The sequence below is a fragment of the Embiotoca jacksoni genome, unplaced genomic scaffold (genome assembly GCF_022577435.1).
Source record: "Embiotoca jacksoni isolate LCO1_2020_lvr unplaced genomic scaffold, fEmbJac1.0.p SCAF_77, whole genome shotgun sequence".
Taxonomy (NCBI): Eukaryota; Metazoa; Chordata; class Actinopteri; family Embiotocidae; genus Embiotoca; species Embiotoca jacksoni.
In genome coordinates, this window is record NW_027185433.1 from 591,617 (window position 1) to 612,500 (window position 20,884).

General features: G+C 42.1%; 1 protein-coding gene across 1 annotated transcript in view; it reads left to right on the plus strand.

The window, feature by feature from the left end:
- Positions 1 to 20,884, plus strand: part of plxna3 (plexin A3) — an 80,452-nt gene that overhangs the window by 40,064 nt on the left and 19,504 nt on the right. Inside the window, 7 exon segments of the mRNA XM_069177717.1 lie at positions 7,912 to 8,052; positions 12,003 to 12,103; positions 14,264 to 14,387; positions 14,735 to 14,891; positions 15,203 to 15,302; positions 15,384 to 15,498; positions 19,283 to 19,483. Of these exon segments, the coding sequence (XP_069033818.1) occupies positions 7,912 to 8,052; positions 12,003 to 12,103; positions 14,264 to 14,387; positions 14,735 to 14,891; positions 15,203 to 15,302; positions 15,384 to 15,498; positions 19,283 to 19,483 (939 nt within the window).

Consider the following 20,884-nt stretch of genomic DNA (forward strand, 5'->3'; position numbering starts at 1 on the left):
GGAAGTTCTGACTTGGATATTTGGATAGATATTAAGTCTGCAAAGACCTATGAGAGTTAAATCAGAACATTTCCAATTGAAGTTTTGACTGATTTTGGAGTATTGAAAGACTGTTAAATCACCAGATTTGCAGTGCAGGTTCTTCCCCCCCCCCCAGCACCCCAACCCCTCATAGTTCGGTGCCCAGAAGAGAAAAGAACAAAGAGATATGGATTATTGTTTTGTTGTTGTTGTTGTTGTTGTCTTTTGATGAATAGCAACAGAAAAATTTGGTTCAATTAACACATTTTTAATGGGAGTTCTGTCTCACCGTTTTAAAGGAGAGATCTGAGAGTGTTAAATTAGATCATTTCCAGTTGAAGTTCTGACTGGGATTCGGAGACTTGAAAGACTGTTAAATCACCAGATTTTCAGTGCAGGTTTTGACTTGAGTCTGACTGCTGCTGAGTAGATAATAAAAGAATAAAGCGAGCTGCGTACAGCAGAACGACTCCGACTTACAGTTCTGACGTGGATTTTTTTTCTCGTCTCCGTTTCTCTGCCTCTTTTCTTCTCCCCGTTTTTTTTTTTTTTTTTCTTTTGCATCATCTCCGTCTCCGCTAACAGCTGCCCTACATATCGAAGGATAGATATCATTGCATCACCACAGGCAACACAAAAAATATCACACACACGCTACACAAAAACACCCCGCGCGCACACGCACACGCACACACACACACACACACACACACACAGCACACACACACACAGAGGTGGATTAATTATTATTCGGTTGCCAAGGAGATGATGGAAGAACGAGCAAATCTCTCGGCTCCCCAAAGAGACTGAAGACTCTTCACACTTCATCCTCTCTCTCTGTTTATCTCTGTCTCGTTCTACCACTCGGATCGGGAGGGGGGGGGGGGGGTTAAATGGCTGTAGATTATCTATTATATCATGTATAATTGTTACCATGGCGATGATTTCTACCAGTCGATTCATCCATCAGTCGATCGATGGGGGCGAAGTCAGCGATTGTTCTGAAGCTCCGCGGAGACACGAAGACGTGTGTGACTGTTAAATCAGCTGATTTTCAAAGGAACTTCTGACTTGGATGTTTTTGTTTGTTTGTTTGTTGTTGTTTGGATAAACGGTGACAGTGAGGACGAACAAAAGGAAAGATTGAGGATTAAATCTCTTAACGTTCCAATTGAAGTTTTGACTTAAATGTTTTTTCTTTGCGAAGATGAAAGATTGGAAAGTGTTAAATCAACAGATTTTCAATGACTTGAATTTTCTGATGAATAAAATGACAAACAAAGCTGTGAGCAAAACGGAAAGCTTTGTACTTACAAGACATGTTAAATCTACAGATTTTCAATGGAAGTTTTGACTTGAATTTTTTTTCAATCAATAAATGGGCCAACTAAGCTGCATTTGAGCAATTTATATACTTTTAAATTCAATGAGCAGATTTCCAACGGAAGTTTCTGACTTGGATTATTTCCGGACGAGAATCTGAAGAATTTATGTGGCAAACAGGAAAAAAATACCCGAGCTGTCAGGTGTCTTTAGAGATTTGACTGTGTGAGGTGCACGGATGGCAAGGAGGGTCAAAGGTCAGGGGGGCAGCTAGTTAACGGCTCTAAACGGCAGCAGATGTCCGCAGCTTTTCAAATTTGTTTTCTTGTAAAGGTGAAACAGAAAGGAAAGTCACCAAAATAAGAGCTGAAATGACCTTTATTGTTCTTTATCATAGACAACATTATAAAAACAAAAACAAATGAAGAACATCCATTAGAAATCTGCTGATTTTGTCTTCCGTGTAAATTATTTTGTTAATTCTTGAATTCCTTTGGTACATTTTCTTCAGTTGTCAAAAATGTATAATGCAGAACGTGAGCTGGAAACCTGCTGATTTAACGCTCAGAAGTCAAAACTCATTCTATTTGTTCTTTCGTTGTTGTTCTTTATTTAAAAATAACTTTGAAGAAGTTCCATTTAGAAATCTGCAGATTTAAGTCATCTTCCTTCACCAACAACTGTTTTCATCTCGATATCTAGTGCAGAACTCGGGTTGGAAATCCGCTGATTTAAAGCTCATCTATACGAAAACACACATGAATAAAATTAATAAAACATAATTCAGAATTTCCCGTGTTTATACTCTCATGTTCCCTGGATGTTCTTCGCTCGTGAGAACAAACCTGATGCAGAACCTGATTTTGGAAATCTGCTGATTTATCACAAGTCATAATTTCATCTTCAACCAAAACCTCATTCAGAACTTCCATTAGAAATCGTCCAATTTAGTCTTCTTGTTCTTTCATACAGGTATTTATGATGTTTATTTACATATTATGACGTAATTATAGAATCACGAAGAAGTGTGTGTGAGAGAGTTGTGTGTGTGTGTGTGTGTGTGTGTGTGTGTGTGTGTGTGTGTGTGTGTGTGTGTGTGTGTGAGTGTGTGTGTGTGTCCACCTGAGGGCTTAAAACCATCAGTTGGTGGTCTTACTATTGTCTGCAGTGTGTGTGTGTGTGTGTGTGTGTGTGTGTGTGTGTGTGTGTGTGTGTGTGTGTGTGTCTTGGGGGATGGGGAGGAACTAATAAGCTTAACTGCCTCCCCCCTGCCTGTTTCACCCTTCATTGCCCTTCCTCCCCCTCTTCCTCCTCCTCCTCTTCCTCCCTCAGGGTCTGATGGCTGACTGAACAATGTTTAGTGTCTGTCTGAAGGAGCTAAATGGATCCGATGGCCCTCCTTCACACACTGTCTCCTCTTTGTCTGCTCCTCCGGTCAGGGAGACCAGGGCGACATATTTGGTCTTCATCCCAACTTGTGTCAAATATATTTGTCCTGTTGGTGGCGCTAATCAATCACCGAGTCGTTTACAGAGGAATCAGAAGGTCGACGTTAACGTCACTCAGGTTTATATCGACACTTTTCCAATGGAGGTTCTGACTTGGATTTCCTTTTCGTATGAGAAAATTGCCTCCATATACTTCAGTAGTTTATGAGAGTTAAATCAGGTGATATTTTTTTTAATAGAAGTTCTGGCTTTCATCGCCTCCATACAGATAAAATGCACCACAACAGTAAAATCAGTTCATTTCCAATGGAAGTTCTGCATTGGGATTTGTTTTTTTTTGCAAAACTGACGAAATCTTCTCAATAAAATGACTCATGAGGTCAGTTTTTTTAGTTTCTTTTTTCCTTTCTCAGTATTCATACCAACAGAACTAATATAAAGCGTTATAATAAAGAACAAAAAGTCAACACAGCACAAGAACCTTCATAGATGTTTAAATTAGCAAATTTCCAATGGGAGTTCTGACTCAGCTCCGTGGACTCGGACGCTCGGTGGTTTCAGGGCAGCAAACCGAAGCGCTCCGTTGTCGACGCGCTTCGGTTTCAAAGGCGAACTCGATGAAAACATCATTTTCAAATTTGTCCACATTAGTGAGAACACGTCTGAAAGGAGAGTCAGCGGCAGAGAAGCAGCAGCAGCTGGACGAAACCCGAGCGAGGCATGCTAACGGGCCGCCTGCATGAGTGTGTGTGTGCAGTGCAGTGAAAGTAGTGCAGGTGTTGAGTTTCAGGCGGCTGTAATGTGTTTGTGAATGAAAGAGAGAGGCAGACAGATTGAATGAGAGCTGAATGAGTCCGTTAACAGACGCTAATGTGTCTGACAGAACAAGACGTCCTGCAGGGAGGCGCTGCGTTCAAGGACTTTTGGGGAAAATACAACCTCAGACTGGTTTAGTAAAGAAAATACACGTATGAGATGAATGTGTTGAACACAGTAATCGTTTATTTTCTTTTATGTGTGAAGAAAATGACGTTTTGTGCAGGAGAAACTGAAGTAAGAATTAAATCAGCAGATTTTCAAGGGAAGTTCTGCATTAGAGTTTTTCCTCATGAACACATTTAAGAAGCTTCTTGTCGATTTTCGATCCGCAGTTTAAAAAAACAAAACCAGCTGAAGACTCGTTTATTTAAAACGAGCTCTTTGTCTTACCATGTCTCTTATTGGTATCTTAATGTTTATGTTTTATATTATTTGTTTTTTGTTTTTTTCTTCTGTTTTTTATTGATACGTATGTTCGACTCATGAACCTTAAATTAGACGATTTCCGATGGAAGTTCTGACTTGTATAGAACAGTTAGTGGAGCTGAAGGGAACACAGAAAGAATAATACTTTATGTGTGTGTATTATCGGTCTTAAGCACACACACACACACACACACACACACACACACACACACACACACACATACAAACACACACAGTCAGTATTATCAGTAATTGAGTTTGTTTATCTCAGATGAACTGGCAGCTTTTCTCTCCTTCTCTCACTGTTGGACTGGACCACACATTTAATAGTTATTTTACATTCACACACACACACACACACACACACACACACACACACACACACACACACACACACACACACACACACACACATACATTCGGAGATATTGCATTACAGTGGAATTTCAGGCAGCTGGCTGCAGGCCTCTGTGTGTGTGTGTGTGTGTGTGTGTGTGTGTGTGTGTGTGTGTGTGTGTGTGTGTGTGTGTCAGGTTTCCACCAATAGCTGACCAGCTGAGCAGAATAAACATTGAAAAGGGGAAAAAAAAAACCTCGGTCAGTCGCTCGCTTCACTAACAGTTTAATATGAATCACTTATGAGACTTAAATCAGCTTCTTTGCAATGGAAGTTCTGACTGGGAATCTTCAGAGAAATAAAATGCCAAAGAAGGACTTGTGAATGCTCACGACTGTTATTTCAGCTACTTTCTAATGGAAGTTCTGACTTAGATTGTGTTTTTGCATTTAATAAAGAAAAAAAACCCACTTGCTGTAGAAAGACTTGCAGACGGAGTCTTAAATCGGCAACTTTTCAGTGGAAGTTCTGACTTGGAATTTTTCATCTGAGTCGCACAGTAGAGACACTGATGAGATGCGCAGATAATTTCCACAGAATCAATGTGGTTTTCAGCCGCAGACTAGCTGAAGCCAATCAGGCTGTATGTACAACTATCAAAGAGAAATCAGTGTCCCGCAGTAGCAGCATTAAATCGAGAGGTTTCCAATGGAAGTTCTGACTTGGATTCTTCTTTTGAAACCAGACAAAGAAAAGACTTGATGACGGTGAAATCAGCAAATTTCCAATGGAAGTTTTGAATTGCTTTCTTTGAAGACTCATCAGATCATGTTTTACACAGAGCAAAGAACCTGATGACGGTTAAATCTGCACATTTCCAATGGAAGTTCTGACTGGCATCTGAGATCAGGTGGAAACAGCTGCTGCAGGACGTTAAAAAGTCCAAACTGGAGTCGGAGGTTGAGTTTGTTTTCGTCACATGATCCTGTCAGTTAATCAAACTGAGGTCTGATCTGACAGAGAGTGTGTGTCTGTCAGCACACACACACACACACACACACACACACACACACACACACACACACACACACACACACAGAGAGAGTCTGGTTTCCATCCCTTCAGAGGACTCCACACTGACTCATTTAATCCTGAACCAAACTTCAGAGTAAAAATTCATGATTTAATTTACGGGTAAATTTTTGCCCTCAAAAAGTGAAGTCGAGTCCCCACAACGTCCCTTATGTGTGAATTGATGTGTGTCCCACAACATGAGTCAGACACGTCTCACACACACACACACACACACACACACACACACACACACACACACACTGAGCCGAACAATATGACACACAGCAGACGGATTGTGTGTTTCTCAGCGAGGGGTCAAAGGTCACCTGTCAGAAAGAGAGGCTGTGTGTGTCTCGGGGCCGTGTTCAGAACAAAGCAGGTGTTGACGGTTGAATCTCAGCCGGGGAGTCACAGGTCACAGGTCAGGGGTCAGAGGTCATTTCCTCTGTCAATCTGTCACTCCATTCTTCTTCTCCTCCTCCTCTTCATCTCTTCCTCACTAACTTCTTCTTCCTCCTCTCTTCATCCTACATGAAGAGGAGTGCTGGGAGGTGTGTTAGCCTAGCTTAGCACAAACACTGGAAGCAGGTGGAAACTGTTAGCTGCTCTTCACGGCAGAACTCCCACTCAGAGTCCGTTTTGCTTCTTTCAGTCTCGCCGGCTGAAAGAAAAACTCCAATAAAACGCCGACACGTTTTTCTTGAAGAGTTTCATGTTCGGAAAAATTCGTCCTTCGTGGAATCAGTGACATTTTATGGATTTCACCTTTTAAGTGCATTTTTTTTTTTTTTTTTTTTTTTACAGCACGGTTGTGTGTGTGTGTGTGTGTGTGTGTGTGTGTGTGTGTGTGTGTGTGTGTGTGTACCGGTGTGTTCGCTGTCTGCTGCAGTGTCCTACTTTAACGTCTCCTCCCTCGCTCTGCTGCCGAGTGTGTGAGGATCAGAGAGTGTGTGTGTGTGTGTGTGTGTGTGTGTGTGTGTGTGTGTGTGTGTGTGTGTGTGTGTTCGTGGATCTGTGTGTGTGTGTGTGTATCTCCGTTAAACAGGATTGTGTGTGTTGTGTTGGGAATCAGACCTGCTGCCTCATCGCAGTGTGTGTTTCTCTCCGTGTGTGTGTGTGTGTGTGTGTGTGTGTGTGTGTGTGTGTGTGTGTGTGTGTGTGTGTGTGTGTGTGTGTGTGTGTGTGTGTGTGTGCAGCTCGTCGGCTCTAATTAAGCGCGGCTGCTTAACGAGCAGACAGCTAATTAACACACTGAGAGAACGACACACACTCGTCCTTCATCCTCTCGCTCGGCTTTCTTCTTATTTTTGTTGTCGTCTGATTTTTCTTTCCTTCTTAACTTTTCTTCCTTCCTCTCCTTTCTTCTCCTTTCTTCTCCTTTCTTCTCCTTTCTTCTCCTTTCTTCTCCTTTCTTCTCCTCCTCTCCGACCTCCTTCACTTCTCTCCTTCTTGATCGCTGTTCCTCGTCTCTCATCTTTCCTCACGTCTCCTCCTCTCTTCCTTCTTCTTTGTTTCTTCCTTCCTTCCTTTCCATTTCCTCCTTCCTTCACCCCCGCCGTCCCCCTCTACCCCACCTCCTCCTCCTCTTCCTCTGTGGTGTTTTTCTGGGTCAGACAGAGGGGGGCGGGAGGTTTGGGGAGATTTGGGGGAATCTTATTTTAGTCGCTCCACATTTTTTCATGCGCCGTGTTCGTCTCCTCGTCGGCGTTCCTGCTGTATTTAACATCACACACTCTCCTCCACCACCATCATCATCATCATCATCATCATCATCATCATCACCCCCTTCCCCCTCCCACCTCTCCACTGAAGTCTAATCCCATTACTCGCTCTCATGTCTGTAAGATGGCGTCTGTGTTGTTTTTTTTTTTTTATGCTAATCAGAAACAGTCCCACACTTTTTTGGTCCAGAGTGGGACATCCTGTTTTTCATTAAATCTATTGGTGGATCAATATCAGGTGATCCGCTGTGATCCGGTACCCGGTTATACCCGTATGAATAAAGCTCAACTCACCTTCACTTGATTATTCCCTTAAATCGGTGAATTTCCAGTTGAAGTTCTGACAGATTTTTTTTTTTTTTTCTTTTTCCATGAAGGAAAATGTGTCATACGTCAAAGTCCAGATGGTAGAAAAACATTTTTGGTTAAATCGGTAGATTTCCAATGGAACTTCTGAATTAACGTGAAACATTATGAAAACACCCCAAAAAAAAAAATCTGTTAGAAGCAAAGACTGGAGAGTGTTAAATCAGCAGATTTCTAATGGAAGTTCTGTCTAGAATTCTTTTGAAATCAACATATCTATAGTTTGGTAAAAGAAATGCATGAAAAGCTTAAATCAGCAGTTTTCCAATGGAACTTCTGACTTGCATACAATGTTAGCATCTCTCACCGCTTTCACAGTCGTCTGTTAGCATCATGCTAACGTGTTGTTCCCTGTGTGTGTGTGTGTGTGTTTCAGATCCGTGTGGATGGGATCCCGCCGCTGGCCCAGAATGCTTTGCTGTACGAGACAGTGACCGTGGTGGAAGGGAAGCCGATCCTCAGAGACATGGTGTTCAGCCCGGACCACCAGTACATCTACCTGCTCAGTGACAGACAGGTAAAAAACAACAAAAGTGCCTCCAAACAACAAACCCGTCAACGATGTTCTGACCCGCGTTTAACTCACAAACGTCATCCGGTTTGATTTATTTTATATGGTTTCGACCCACAAGGAAAAATCCGCAGATTTCCGATTGAAGTTCTGCATTAAGGGATTTTCAATAGATAGAGAGCTGTTAAATCAGCAGATTTCCAAAGGGAGATCTGAATGGGAGTTTTATTTTTTTATTAATTTTTTTATGAAGAAAATGTCTGTCTGACGGATGGACTTCAAAGAGAATTAAATCGGCAGATTTCCAATGGAACCTCTGAATGAGAATTTTTAATAATTAAAGAAAATAGACTCCGAGACAGACGCAGTGAAATCAGTAGTTCAGGGTCACTGCAGCTATTTACAAAGGAGGGGGTGTGTGTGTGTGTGTGTGTGTGTGTGTGTGTGTGTGTGTGTGTGTGTGTGTGTATGTGTGCGTGTGTGCGTGTGTGAGTGAAATATGAATTGTGTTGTTTTAACCTCTGCAGACAGGAAGTTGTGAATATGAATACCGCTCAGCTGGCGCCACCAAACACGCTGTTTCTGTGTGTGTGTGTGTGTGTGTGTGTGTGTGTGTGGGTGTGTGTGTGTGTGTGTGTGTCCCATGTTAACACTCTTATTGTACCGTTGAGAGGAAGCAGGGCCGAGTTCAACAACTGTTAGTTCCTGTTCAGCTGACAACACACACACACACACACACACACACACACACACACACACACACACAGAACCGTGTTGGTTTTGGTTCAGATGTTCTGTTTTGGGTTTCATGTCAGTAAGCAGCTGGTCATCAGCGAAGGCCCTCGAACGTTCGTTTTTTCCTGCGGGACTCAAACGCCTCCTCCAGCATGACAAACACTCTCAGATATTCACTCATTAATCTCCAATTTAAAGAACAGCTGGTGTGTGTAATCAATCCTCTTATCAGTACTGGCTGTGAGGGGATCTCTTTTGATCAGTTATCAATTATGAATTAATCACTAATCAGAAAAGGATCTAACTGTTATTTTTACATAAAGATCGCCTCACATGAAATTTATGGGAGTAAAATCAGCAGATTTCCAGTGGGAGTTCTACATTGGGTTTTTCAATAGATAAAATCAAGTTCTGCACAGAAGAAAGACTTGAGGTTGTTAAAACAGTAAATTGTCAAAGGAAGTTCTGACTTCAATTTCTATTTATCTGTTAAATCAGCAGATTTCCAATGGAACTTCTGCATTGTGTTTTAATAGATAAAGAAAACAGAAAGATTCTGTCAAGAAAAGAAAGACTTGAGTGTAAAATCAGCAGTTTTCCAATGGAGGTTTTGAATTGGAATATATATTTTTCAAAGAAAGTCCCCACGACTACTTTTCTGATAATGTGATTAACATCCAGCCGTTTAAATACGCATTTATGAATAAGTTTGTGATCCGTACGCTGCCGCGCGGCACTGTGAGGCGTGCGTGGAGTAAAATTACTTCAGAGTGGTGTTTGATGAGCAGGCAGGCCGACGCAGACGCAGTGAAAACAGAGATCAGTCGTTCTCTGCCTCGGCTCCGCTCCACTGCAGTGTTACATAAACACTCGCAGGCATTTACATGAGCGTTCGGCAGCCAATCAGAGCCGCCGGCCGGCTGCCAACAATCCAGACAGTCGGACGGTTCACCGTCGAAACTGACGGTTTCCGTCGATGCTCCACCTGCAGCTGCAGTGTTTTACAGCCGGGAGACCAGACGTGACACACTGACACTTATACGACAAAAAAACACTCCACGTAATAACTCCCTTGTTATAAACCACGATTCAGTGAAGCTGCAAAACCAATAAACAAATGTAGAAGTGGATGATGTGGTGTTTTGTAAACACAGTAAGAAGCTGTTTACGCACGAGTGTTAAATCAGCAGATTTCCAATGGAGGTTCTGTCTTTAATATTCTTTTCATAACGAAAGTCATCTCTGAATAAAAAAAGACAAAGTTAAAAGAGTAAAATCAGCAGATTTCAAATGGAGGTTATGCATGAGGCTTTTCAATAAAGAAGCTTTTTCCCATAACAAAGAATCTTGAGTGTTAAATGAGCAGATTTCTAAAGGAAGTTCTGACTTGAAACTTTTATTTTTTCATAAAGAAATTCATTTTTCATTAATGACTAATCAACCAGTTCAATTAACTGACTAATTGTTAGTAGAAGAAGAAATATAAAAGAAAATAATGTCTCTATAAAAGAAGCTTCTGAGAGTTAAATCAGCAGATTTCCAATGGAAGTTCTGCATGAGGCTTTTCAACAGACAAAAGAAACGCCGTGTCCACAGCAAAGAGCTCTGAGTGTTAAATTAGCAGATTTCTAAAGGGAGTTCTGACTGGGAACTTTTAGTTTTTTTTATCAAGGAATTCATCACCATTATTTTTTTCATAAAGTACAAAATCAATCAGAACAATTAAATGTTTATAGAAGAAGTATAAAACGTTAAATCATCAGATTTCGAATGGAGGTTCTGCATTAGCTAATTTATAGTTGAGAAAACAAAAAACTTTAAACGTTGCTTGTTTTTCGGTGAACGTCAAACCTCGTCACGGTTTTATTGAACCCATTTACGACATGTTTATATGAACGCGTTCGAGGCCTTTCTTCCTCATCAGACGGACGTATTCGAGTCAGCGCGATTTTAAACTCGGTCCGTCGGCGAATAAACGGAGCGAAAGTGAGAGACGTGGACGAGAATGAGAACGGCCGAGTCAGCTGCTTCGTAAACGACGAGCGGCGTTTCTTTAAGAGGAACCTGATAATGAGGTCAGAGAGGAGACGGGACCGTCTGTGAGAGACAATGAAGGTATTCATGTGTGAACGTCTGAATGAGACAGAGTTTTCACTGTGTTTACTGTCCCCCCCACCCCCTGCTGCAAAGGCTTCTGGGTAAAAGATACCCCCCACACACAGGTTTGTCTTTGTGAGGACACGCAGTGACCGACTCGAATACATGACAAGTTAAATTGTGGTCGTAAATGTGTCTCTGCCTGGATTATATTCAGTGATGTATCAATCAATCAATCAATCAATCAATCAATCAATCAATCAATCTTTAGGGATTTGTTTTCCACAAGTTTTTCACAGGTGATGGAAGAGTTGATAATCAGGAAGTTCAAATGTAAAAAGTTAAACACTGGAAAAAGATGTCGGAAAATAAATATAATGACATTAATTTCCTCAAAAAGCCCTTTGACAGTCTGTCCTGAAGACACGACCGGACAAAATGTCCCCACGTTCCAAGAATATCCCAACGTCTGACGAATGTTCCCACTTTACTGTAAATGTTCCCACTCTCCTAAAAACTTACTTTACAAATTGTCCGCACTTTACCCCAAAAATGTCCCTACATTTTGAAAAATGTCCTCAACATCCACAAATGTCCTTACAAACTTTAAAATGCCCATTGGTCCCCACAACGATAGGCAGACAAGCGCACACACACATACGCACGCACGCACGCACGCACACACACACACACACACACACACACACACACACACACACTGACTTACTGTCTACAAAATCAAGACAAATGAGTTACACACAGGCCTCAGGCTGTTAATGTCAGCGGAAACCCAGCAAAACCACACTTGAGATAACACACACACACACACACACACACATACACACGCACACACACACACACACACGCACACACACACACACACACGCACACACACACACGCGCACACACACACACACACACACATACGCGCACACGCACACACAATGAGGGAATTATCTCACTGGCTTCTTTTACAACCAAAAGTATTTAAACCATTTAAAATGAGCTCGTATGTTTTTTGACGTGCATTTAAAGCTTCACGTCCTCCCGTGACCGTGTGACCGCGTGGCGTGTTATGTCGTACCCGTGTTTCTCACGTGTTGCGTGACGCTCTGTTGTTCCAGGTGAGCCGCCTGCCGGTGGAGAGCTGCGAGCAGTACGGCAGCTGCTCCGACTGTCTGGGGTCCGGAGACCCTCACTGTGGCTGGTGTGTCCTCTTCAACAAGTAAGAAACTTCCCTCCGCTCCACGTCTGCCTCCAAATATTCACCATTTTAAATATTAAAAAAAGTAAAAAATAAAAAAAAAGGAGTTATAATTCATATATAAAAGGTTCACTGTTATACATAAATATTTACTAAACAATGTGAATATTAAACACTTTTAAAAAAGAGTTTTAACATTTTCTTTTACTATTAAAAAAATTATGACCATGTGACCATAAAATACTTTTTAATTCACTTTAAAAACATCTTTTTAAAGTCCTTTATTTTCAAGCGGATGAAAAATACGTTATTTTTGCTTATTAGGGCTAAAAACTAAGAATTATCTGTATTCATGAATCTGTCTTTTAAATTAATTGTTTGGACAGTAAACGTAAAAAAATAAATAAAAGCTGAACATTTTTCTCTTGAGATGCTGAAATCTGCAAAATCTTTGTCTTTCTTTGAAGTAATTTTTGTTCATGTTTTATGTTTTCCCAGAATTTATTATCTCTAAATATTTTGTGTTTTCCAAAAACACTGTAAGACCATTGGGCCTTCATTTTTAGAAAATTTTCAAGGAGCAAATTTTGTTAAAATTTTCCCAGAACTTAATTATTTTACAACAGAATAATGTGCTTTTAAAAATAAAAATCCAAATGTTTTGTGGGAAAGTTTTTAATAAATGTTCAAGAGAACATTATTCTACTTCAGAGAAGAACAAAAAAACAACATCCCTTGAACGTTTTGCATTTCTAGCTTTTAAAGTACAGAAAAGATCTTTTAGAAACGCGTATAAATAAATGTGAAGCGAACAAGATGTCCACAAACTTTTGGTCATGTAGTGTAAAATTAATTAGTGGATAGAATAATAATCAAGCAGAGAAGCAGGAGTTATATTTTTTTTTTTTTTCAAAAAGTATAAAGAAAAAAAATGAAGTGTGTGTGTGTGTGTGTGTGTGTGTTCCCACGAGGCATCATTAATGTTTCTATAAATGGTTCACACACGTTTGATGTTCAGGCAGGTGGAGGAAGTTCCTCTGGATTACCATCAGTCAGCTGTCCCTTCAAAGTAAAAGCCTCTCCGACTGCCAGTTTCACTAAACTTTGAAAAAAAAAAAAAAATAATAACATGAAGAGCAGCTTGTTTTTTTTGTGTGTGTGAAGCTTCCAGGTTTGTTGCAGCGGGACGTCTTTATTGTGTCAACCGGCCTCCTGTGACATGAAGACGTGTCGACAACTTTTTATACTTTCAGGTTAATTTTATTTCTAAAATCTCTCGCTGTTTTCACACGAGCGAGTTTAATGAGGAGGAGCGACCCGGCGGCGTCCTTCTGGACTCCTTTTTCTTTTTTATTGCCCTCAGTTTTGTCTCCCAGGCTCCATCCAGGCTCCCCCCGAAGCTGATTGGTTCGACCTCGATTTAAAGGGCCGGTTCACGATTTTTCTTTAAAGGAAAAAAAAAAAACAGCTGAAGAAAAAAAAAACACGACGGGATTCGGTGAATGTAAAGAAACGGTTTTAACTCCGGCGTCTTTCATCTTCACTCCTCGTCTCCCTCGTTCTCTCCATCTGTTGTTAATTAGAAGTAAACAGATCGTTTCCGCCGGCTGCTGCATATGTCGGAGCCGCTGCTCGAAGCGTCGCCGCCGCCGACCGCCGACCGTCGACTCCACCTACACGCCGCCGATCGCTCCGTCACCTCGCTTAATGCCGTCATTATAATTAATTCTTTTATTTTCACGCTGACGAGCAAAAAAAACAAAAAAAAAAACACATCGTGACAGAAAAAAACACGTAAATAACAACAATTTCTAAAGTTTAAATTAAAGACTTAAAACTGTGAAATATTTTGAAATTAATTATGTTCTAAAGATCAGAGTGTAAAATAATATTTGTGAAAAATTTATCAATTTTAATCATAATTTTAAATCAAATACATTCAAATTTTACCAATTTTTTTTTTTTATTCAGTAAATACACATTTTAAAATTCAAACTTCTAATTAAATAATTTGAGTTAAATACAGAATAAATGAATAAATACAGTTCAGATAAAAACTGTTATTAATGAAATAATATGAAGTCAGTAAATAATTTTTCATCTTAAAATAATTAAAAAGTGAATGTAAACAGTTGTTTGTGAACAGTATGTTAACCTGGTGGTGACCTTTGAACCCTCCAGGTGTTCCAGAAAGGAAGCCTGTGATAAGTGGGAGGAGCCTCAGCACTTCAACACCCGCTTGGACCAGTGTGTCGACATCTCGGTTATCCCTAGCAACATGTCGGTCACCTCCCCGGCAACACAGGTACGCACACAAACACACACACACTGATTACTTTATTTAGTAAACAAACTCCCAGTCAGACGTCCCTTTAGAAACTTGCTAATTTAATTGTCATCAAGTCTTTTTCTTCTGTGCAAAGCTTATCGTCTTTGTTTTAAAATTCCATTCAGAACTTCATTCAGAAATCTGCTGATTTAACACGCAGACGTCTTTTATTCTCTTCAGAGGTTGTTTTGTTTCTTTGAAGAGTTCAGATCAGAGTTTATCTCCATCAGACAGTGAACGCACCGCTGAGTGCCTCATGCCGTCTCCATCTCCGTCTCCATCTCTTGTCTCCGTCTTCATCTCTTCTCTCCGTCTCCGTCTAGTTAACCATTCGCGTGCAGAACGTCCCGGCGCTGTCCGGCGGCGTCTCCTGTGTGTTTGAGGACCTGAGTGAAACCCCCGGAGAGGTGCAGGCTAAAGGTCAGGTGATGTGTTTGTCACCGTCGCTGAGAGACCTGCCGACACAGACACACTCCTATGGTAAGACACACACACACACACACACACACACACACACAGACTTGCGTTTGTTTCCTGGGCACTCAAACCTTAAACTGGGTCCTCATTTGCCTGCCAGGACAGAACAAGTCCCCACAAGGTGGTTGTGTAAACACATAAGTCCCCACACCACCAGTAAAACAAGTTTCTACTGTCTGTAAAGTGTATCGTGTTCTAAATCATGATATTGATGGATATCAGCTGATTATTCATGATGATGATGATGATGATGATGAAGATGAAAATGGTGATGATGAAGATGATGAAGATGGTGATGATGATGATGGTTTCAGGAGAGAAGCGGGTGGTGCAGCTCAGTCTTCGCTCCACAGAGACCGGACTCCAGTTCATCACCACCAACCTCATCTACTACAACTGCTCTGTGCTCAACTCGTAAGTCTGACTCCTCTCCGCTCTTGTTGCCGTTGGTTACCGACCACTGAAGCCCCGCCCCCCTCTCTCTCTGTGTTTCAGGTGTACTTCCTGTGTCAGCAGCGTGTTTCCGTGTCATTGGTGTAAATATCGTCACGTGTGCACCAACAACCTGCAGGACTGCTCCTTCCAGGAGGGCCGAGTCAGCAACATGGAGGTACACATGCACACGCACACGCACACACGCACACACACACACACACACACACACACACACACACACACACACACGCACACACACGCACACACACGCTTCAGCGGACACTGAACCAAGCGTTCACACTAAAATCCTGTCAATGTACCTTGTGGGGACTTAACGACTCCAGTGAAGGTGTCGGGTCCCCACATCGTGACAGCGTGAACACATGTATGTTCCCACAACAAAAATAATACATAAGACACGCGTGTTACACACGAACACGTTAACGTTAAACTGGACGAAACAAACGCACTGAAAACACCCGTCGGCCTTCAAACAACGAATTATTGTCGTCCTCAAACATAAGACGACCCACTTTTATTTATAGTCTTATATCAGTTTGTATTTATAGTCTTATATTCAGGCCGATGAAGTGTTAGTTATTATTAAAGTCTATAAATGTATTTAAACGTGTGAAAATGAGGCTTTTAGGAATAAAATCACTCGATGAAATCTTCAAAGTCAGAATTAATTTGTCTGTCCAATATTTATTATACTTTATTTATTTCTTTATTTATTATTTCTTTATTCTTTTATTCATCTCTGATGAGACAGTCGGCGTGTTTCTAGGCCTTTTTTTTTTTTTTTTTTTTTCTGCTGCCTCTGCTGTCGTTAAATGGTTCAGTAAACAACAAGTCAAGCTTCAGGTCAACAGTGAAGGGTGGAAACACACACACACACACACACACACACACACACACACACACACACGCACTGTTTAAAGCTGTCCTTGCTGACGCGTTCAAGGACTCTGTGACTGATGGGATTTAAGAATTCGGCTGCTGACGCGTGTTTTTAAAAAAGGTTCCTGTTCAGTCTTTGATTCCAACACTTCCACAACTTTAAAAAAAAACAAAAGAGGGAAAGAAGAAGAGCACACAGACTGAAATACAGCAGGGAGGGAAGGACAACGAGGGACAGGTGAAACTAATCAGGGGGTTGGGGGGGCGGGGCCAACAATCCTACAAAGGACAGGAAGTGAAAACAAAGACGAGACAACTAATTTTGCTAAAAACAAGCTAACAATGCTAAAAATCAGCTAACAAAGAGCTAGTTAACAAACAGCTAACGACGCTAACAACCCTCAGACGCCTCAGCAGTTCCCGGTGGAACCCTTGTGTTGATGGTCTGACTCTGGGGGACGAATTCACAGTGACACAGGGAAAAAAACCTGCCTGGTGTCTCCTGAACCTGAACGCCTTCTTCTTCAGTCTTTGGTCGATGAAGCTCCGCCCCCCCCCTCTCGAAAACAACATGAAGTCTCGGAGAGGCGAGCGGCGCCCCGCCTCCTCCCGTCTCAGCAACAAATCCACTCGTGCCTCTTAACGAGCCGCTCGTTATCTCGTTAGCGGAGACGAGTTGCTCGGGCGTCTCGTTTGGCGCGATCGGTGCTCGGCGTCATTACGGGGCGGCGGTAACAAGCCTCTGATTGGCTAATTGGTTAATGGAAGATGAATAGCCACTTAATTGACACGAAAAGCGTCCAATCACAGCAATTAATGTTAATTACAAGGCAATTAGGGCGGACTGAAGAGAGACGAGAGAGCCGAGAGCGGGGGAGGAGATGAGGGGAGGAAATTTCATTATTTTCTTACTTAACCTTTATTCAACCAGGTTAAAAGACTCTTGTAGAGGGAAGGTCTCTTTTTCATCTGTCAGAGAGGGAAAGATGGAGGAGGAGGAGGAGGAAGAGGAGGAGGAGGAGGAGGAGAAATAATCAGACCGTCAGCACAAAGAAGAACTGATGAGGAAAATAAACATTTCCAAAGATTATTTTCTACTTTTTTTATGTCTTTATTTGATATTTTACAGACGGGACATATTAAAGAATGACACGTCGAGCCGGCGGGGAATCGAACCCGCGACTGAGTTACGTCTCGAACCTTCTCAAGAAAATTTGACCACGATTAATTTTTTTTTTTTTTTTTAATGACTTTTCTTTTCTTTTCTTTTTTTTTAATCCACATTTTAATGAGGAATTGTTTATTTTTTAAGCCAGTAAGTAAACAATCTGTTAACGTGAACTTAACAGAACTCCCGAAGAAGACGCTGCTGTCATTAAAACAGAAATAATAGGACATTAAATAAATGTTTACATTTTTTTTATTTATTTGGTACTTTTCCATTTTACAGCGAACTACACAAATACAAATGACAAAAGTTGTAAATATTCTTGATATTGAACACGAATAGATCCGCCGGCCGACTTCCGATGTTCACAGAAAAGCGTCATTTCGTTTTGACGATATTCTCGCGTTCAAATAGGAACTGACCGAAGGTCGACGTTTTATCTGAGTTACGCAGACAAACCGTACGTGACTAAAATTACAACATATCAGCTTCACGTCCAAACCAAACGTGAACTCCCACAAGGTTTTATAGAAAAATGCAAGAGTTTCCAGGGTGTCAGGGAAGGTGAAGCCACGCCCACTTTTATATACAGTCTCTGAACGCTCCGCCCTCTAGTGGCCGCATGACAGTATGACGGTGATGAGGCCGGGCAGGACGGACGGGACGACAAAACATCCGACTGTTTGTTTCCCGTTTCAAACTGAGAGTCAGCACTTGTTTGTTGCTGTAACCATGACGACAGAGATCCTCTATTCTCGACGAGGCGTTTTCCTGTTTTTGTTAACGGGACAAAGGTTTTTCAACGTCGATCTCCTACGAAAACCGTGTTTGAGAATTCAGCTCGATGTCGATGGAGTCGCAGGTGTTTGGATAAATGTCGAGTGTTCACACACACACACACACACACACACACACACACACACACACACACACACACAGACACACACACACACACACACACACACAGACACAGACAGTCTCCACAGTCGCTGCTGGCGTCCGTTGGGCTTTGGTCCTCTTCCTGTGGAGCTAATGGTCTTCCTGTCACTCACAAGGCAATTATTTACCGTGGTGACGATCGTTAATAAAGGTTTCACCCCACTGAGGAACACAGCCAGTGTGTGTGTGTGTGTGTGTGTGTGTGTGTGTGTGTGTGTGTGTGTGTGTGTGTGTGTGTGTGTGTGTGTGTTTCCAACAGCCGCAGGAAGTTTGGATCTGTCACCAGCTGTCCATTACTGAACACACACACACACACACACACACACACACACACACACACACACACACACACACACACACTGTCCCCGCTCTGATGACAGACTCTGATAAGTTATCTGCCTTTGAGTGTGTGTGTGTGTGTGTGTGTGTGTGTGTGTGTGTGTGTGTGTGTGTGTGTGTGTGTGTGGGTGGAAACGTTTGTTTCGTTTGTGAGGACGAATTTCATCTGAAAACTGCTGAAACAACAAAACGCTCTTGTTTTTAGTCTTCAGGTTCAGAATTGCGTCCGAAGACCAAAAGATTCCTCGATGAGGTTGAAAGCTCGATAGTTTGTTGTTTGTTTTGGTTATTAGCAAATTTTTGTTTTTCTTTTGTTTTTTTTTTATAAATATTTGTGAAGATTTCAGCGAACTTTTATTTTTGTTGCTGTAAAAATGGCAGGAATTAGGAAAAACGATGTAAAAAAAAAAAAAAATTCAACTTTCTTTCAATTACTAACCTGATTAAAGAGTGACACGGACTCACTTCCTGTTGCTGTTATCCAAGGGGGGGCGCTGTTTCACCATTTCTAACGCGACATCAGCCTAATAACAAATAAAATAGAAAATAAAACTGTCCTCATACCCCAGATCGTGTGCCTAACCTTCCTCCTCCTCCTCCTCCTCCTCCTCAGGGCTGTCCTCAGATCCTCCCCACCTCCGACATCCTGGTCCCGGCCGGGATGGTTCGTCCAATCACGCTGCGCGCTCGGAACCTGCCGCAGCCTCAGTCGGGTCAGAAGAACTACGAGTGCGTGTTCAACATCCAGGGGAAGGTCCAGCGCATCCCGGCGGTCCGCTTCAACTCCTCCTGCATCCAGTGTCAGAATACCTCGGTGAGAACGCTACCCAGCATGCACTGCTGCTCGGGTTTACACACACACACACACACACACACACACACACACACACACACACACACACACACACTGAAACACACACGTCTGTGTGTGTTGGTGTGATGTCACGGCGACCTCCCAGGGTCAGAGGTCAGAGGTCAGGTAGACAGCCAGTATCGATTTTGTCTGACTGGTATTCAATTATCAAGAAAACACACACACACGGGTTGGTCTTTATATCAATGTGAGGACCGTGTGGACGTCATGCTTTTCTGAGGACCCTGAAATCTAAACTGCCTTTTAGATTCGTGAGGACGGGAAGTCCAAAAGTCCAGAAGTCCCTCAATGTCCAAAACAAACGTCCTCACTGTCTAAACGTTTCTCTTTTGTGAGGACGTTCGTTAACATGTAGGAATGTCCCCACTTTGATGGTTTTCAAAATCATCGTTACAGACATAGAAAATACACACACACACGTTTGGACTTTATTGATGTGTCTGACCGGGATTTAATTATCAGGAAACACACACACACACACACACACACACACACACACACACACACACACACACACACACACACACACGATCAGGTCTTTTTATCGTTGTGGGGACCTTGTTGACATCATGAATTCTGAGGACCCTGAACTCAAAAACACAAGTCTGAACATTTAAACTACCTTTTTGAATTTGTGAGGACGTGAAGTGTCCTCACGTCCCGAAACTGTCCAAGACGCGGCCTCACTTTCCAAACGTTTTGTGCTTCTGTCTTTGTGAGGACCCTCGTTAACATGCTGGCGTGTCCTCACTTTGACAGTTTCTAACATTTCATCCTTACAAACGTAGACAGATACACACACACACACACACACACACACACACACACACACACACACACACACACACACACACACGTTTGTTCTTACGCCTTTGTGGGGACCCTCGTTGACATTTTCCCCGGGTCTCTAACCTGAACCCCGGTCCTCACAAAGACGGGGAAAAACGAGCACACACACCGACTCCACAGATTGATTATTGTCCTTTGCTGAGATGACACTCGCCATTCGCTGTCCTGCATTCTGACAACACACACACACACACACACACACACACACACACACACACACACACACACACACACACATCAACTGTTGTCCGTCTGCTCGCGCTCATTTCCTGTCCTTCATCTGTCTTCCTGTCGGTGAGGCCGCCCTGAAGACACTACACACACACACACACACACACACACACACATTATGCACTGACATACCACTACTATAGCAGCACACACACATACGTACAGATGGTCAGTGTGCGTGTGTCTGTATTTAATTAAGTTACTATTCCCAGTGGAAATTGGCCATTTAGTAGAACAGCACACACACACACACACACACAC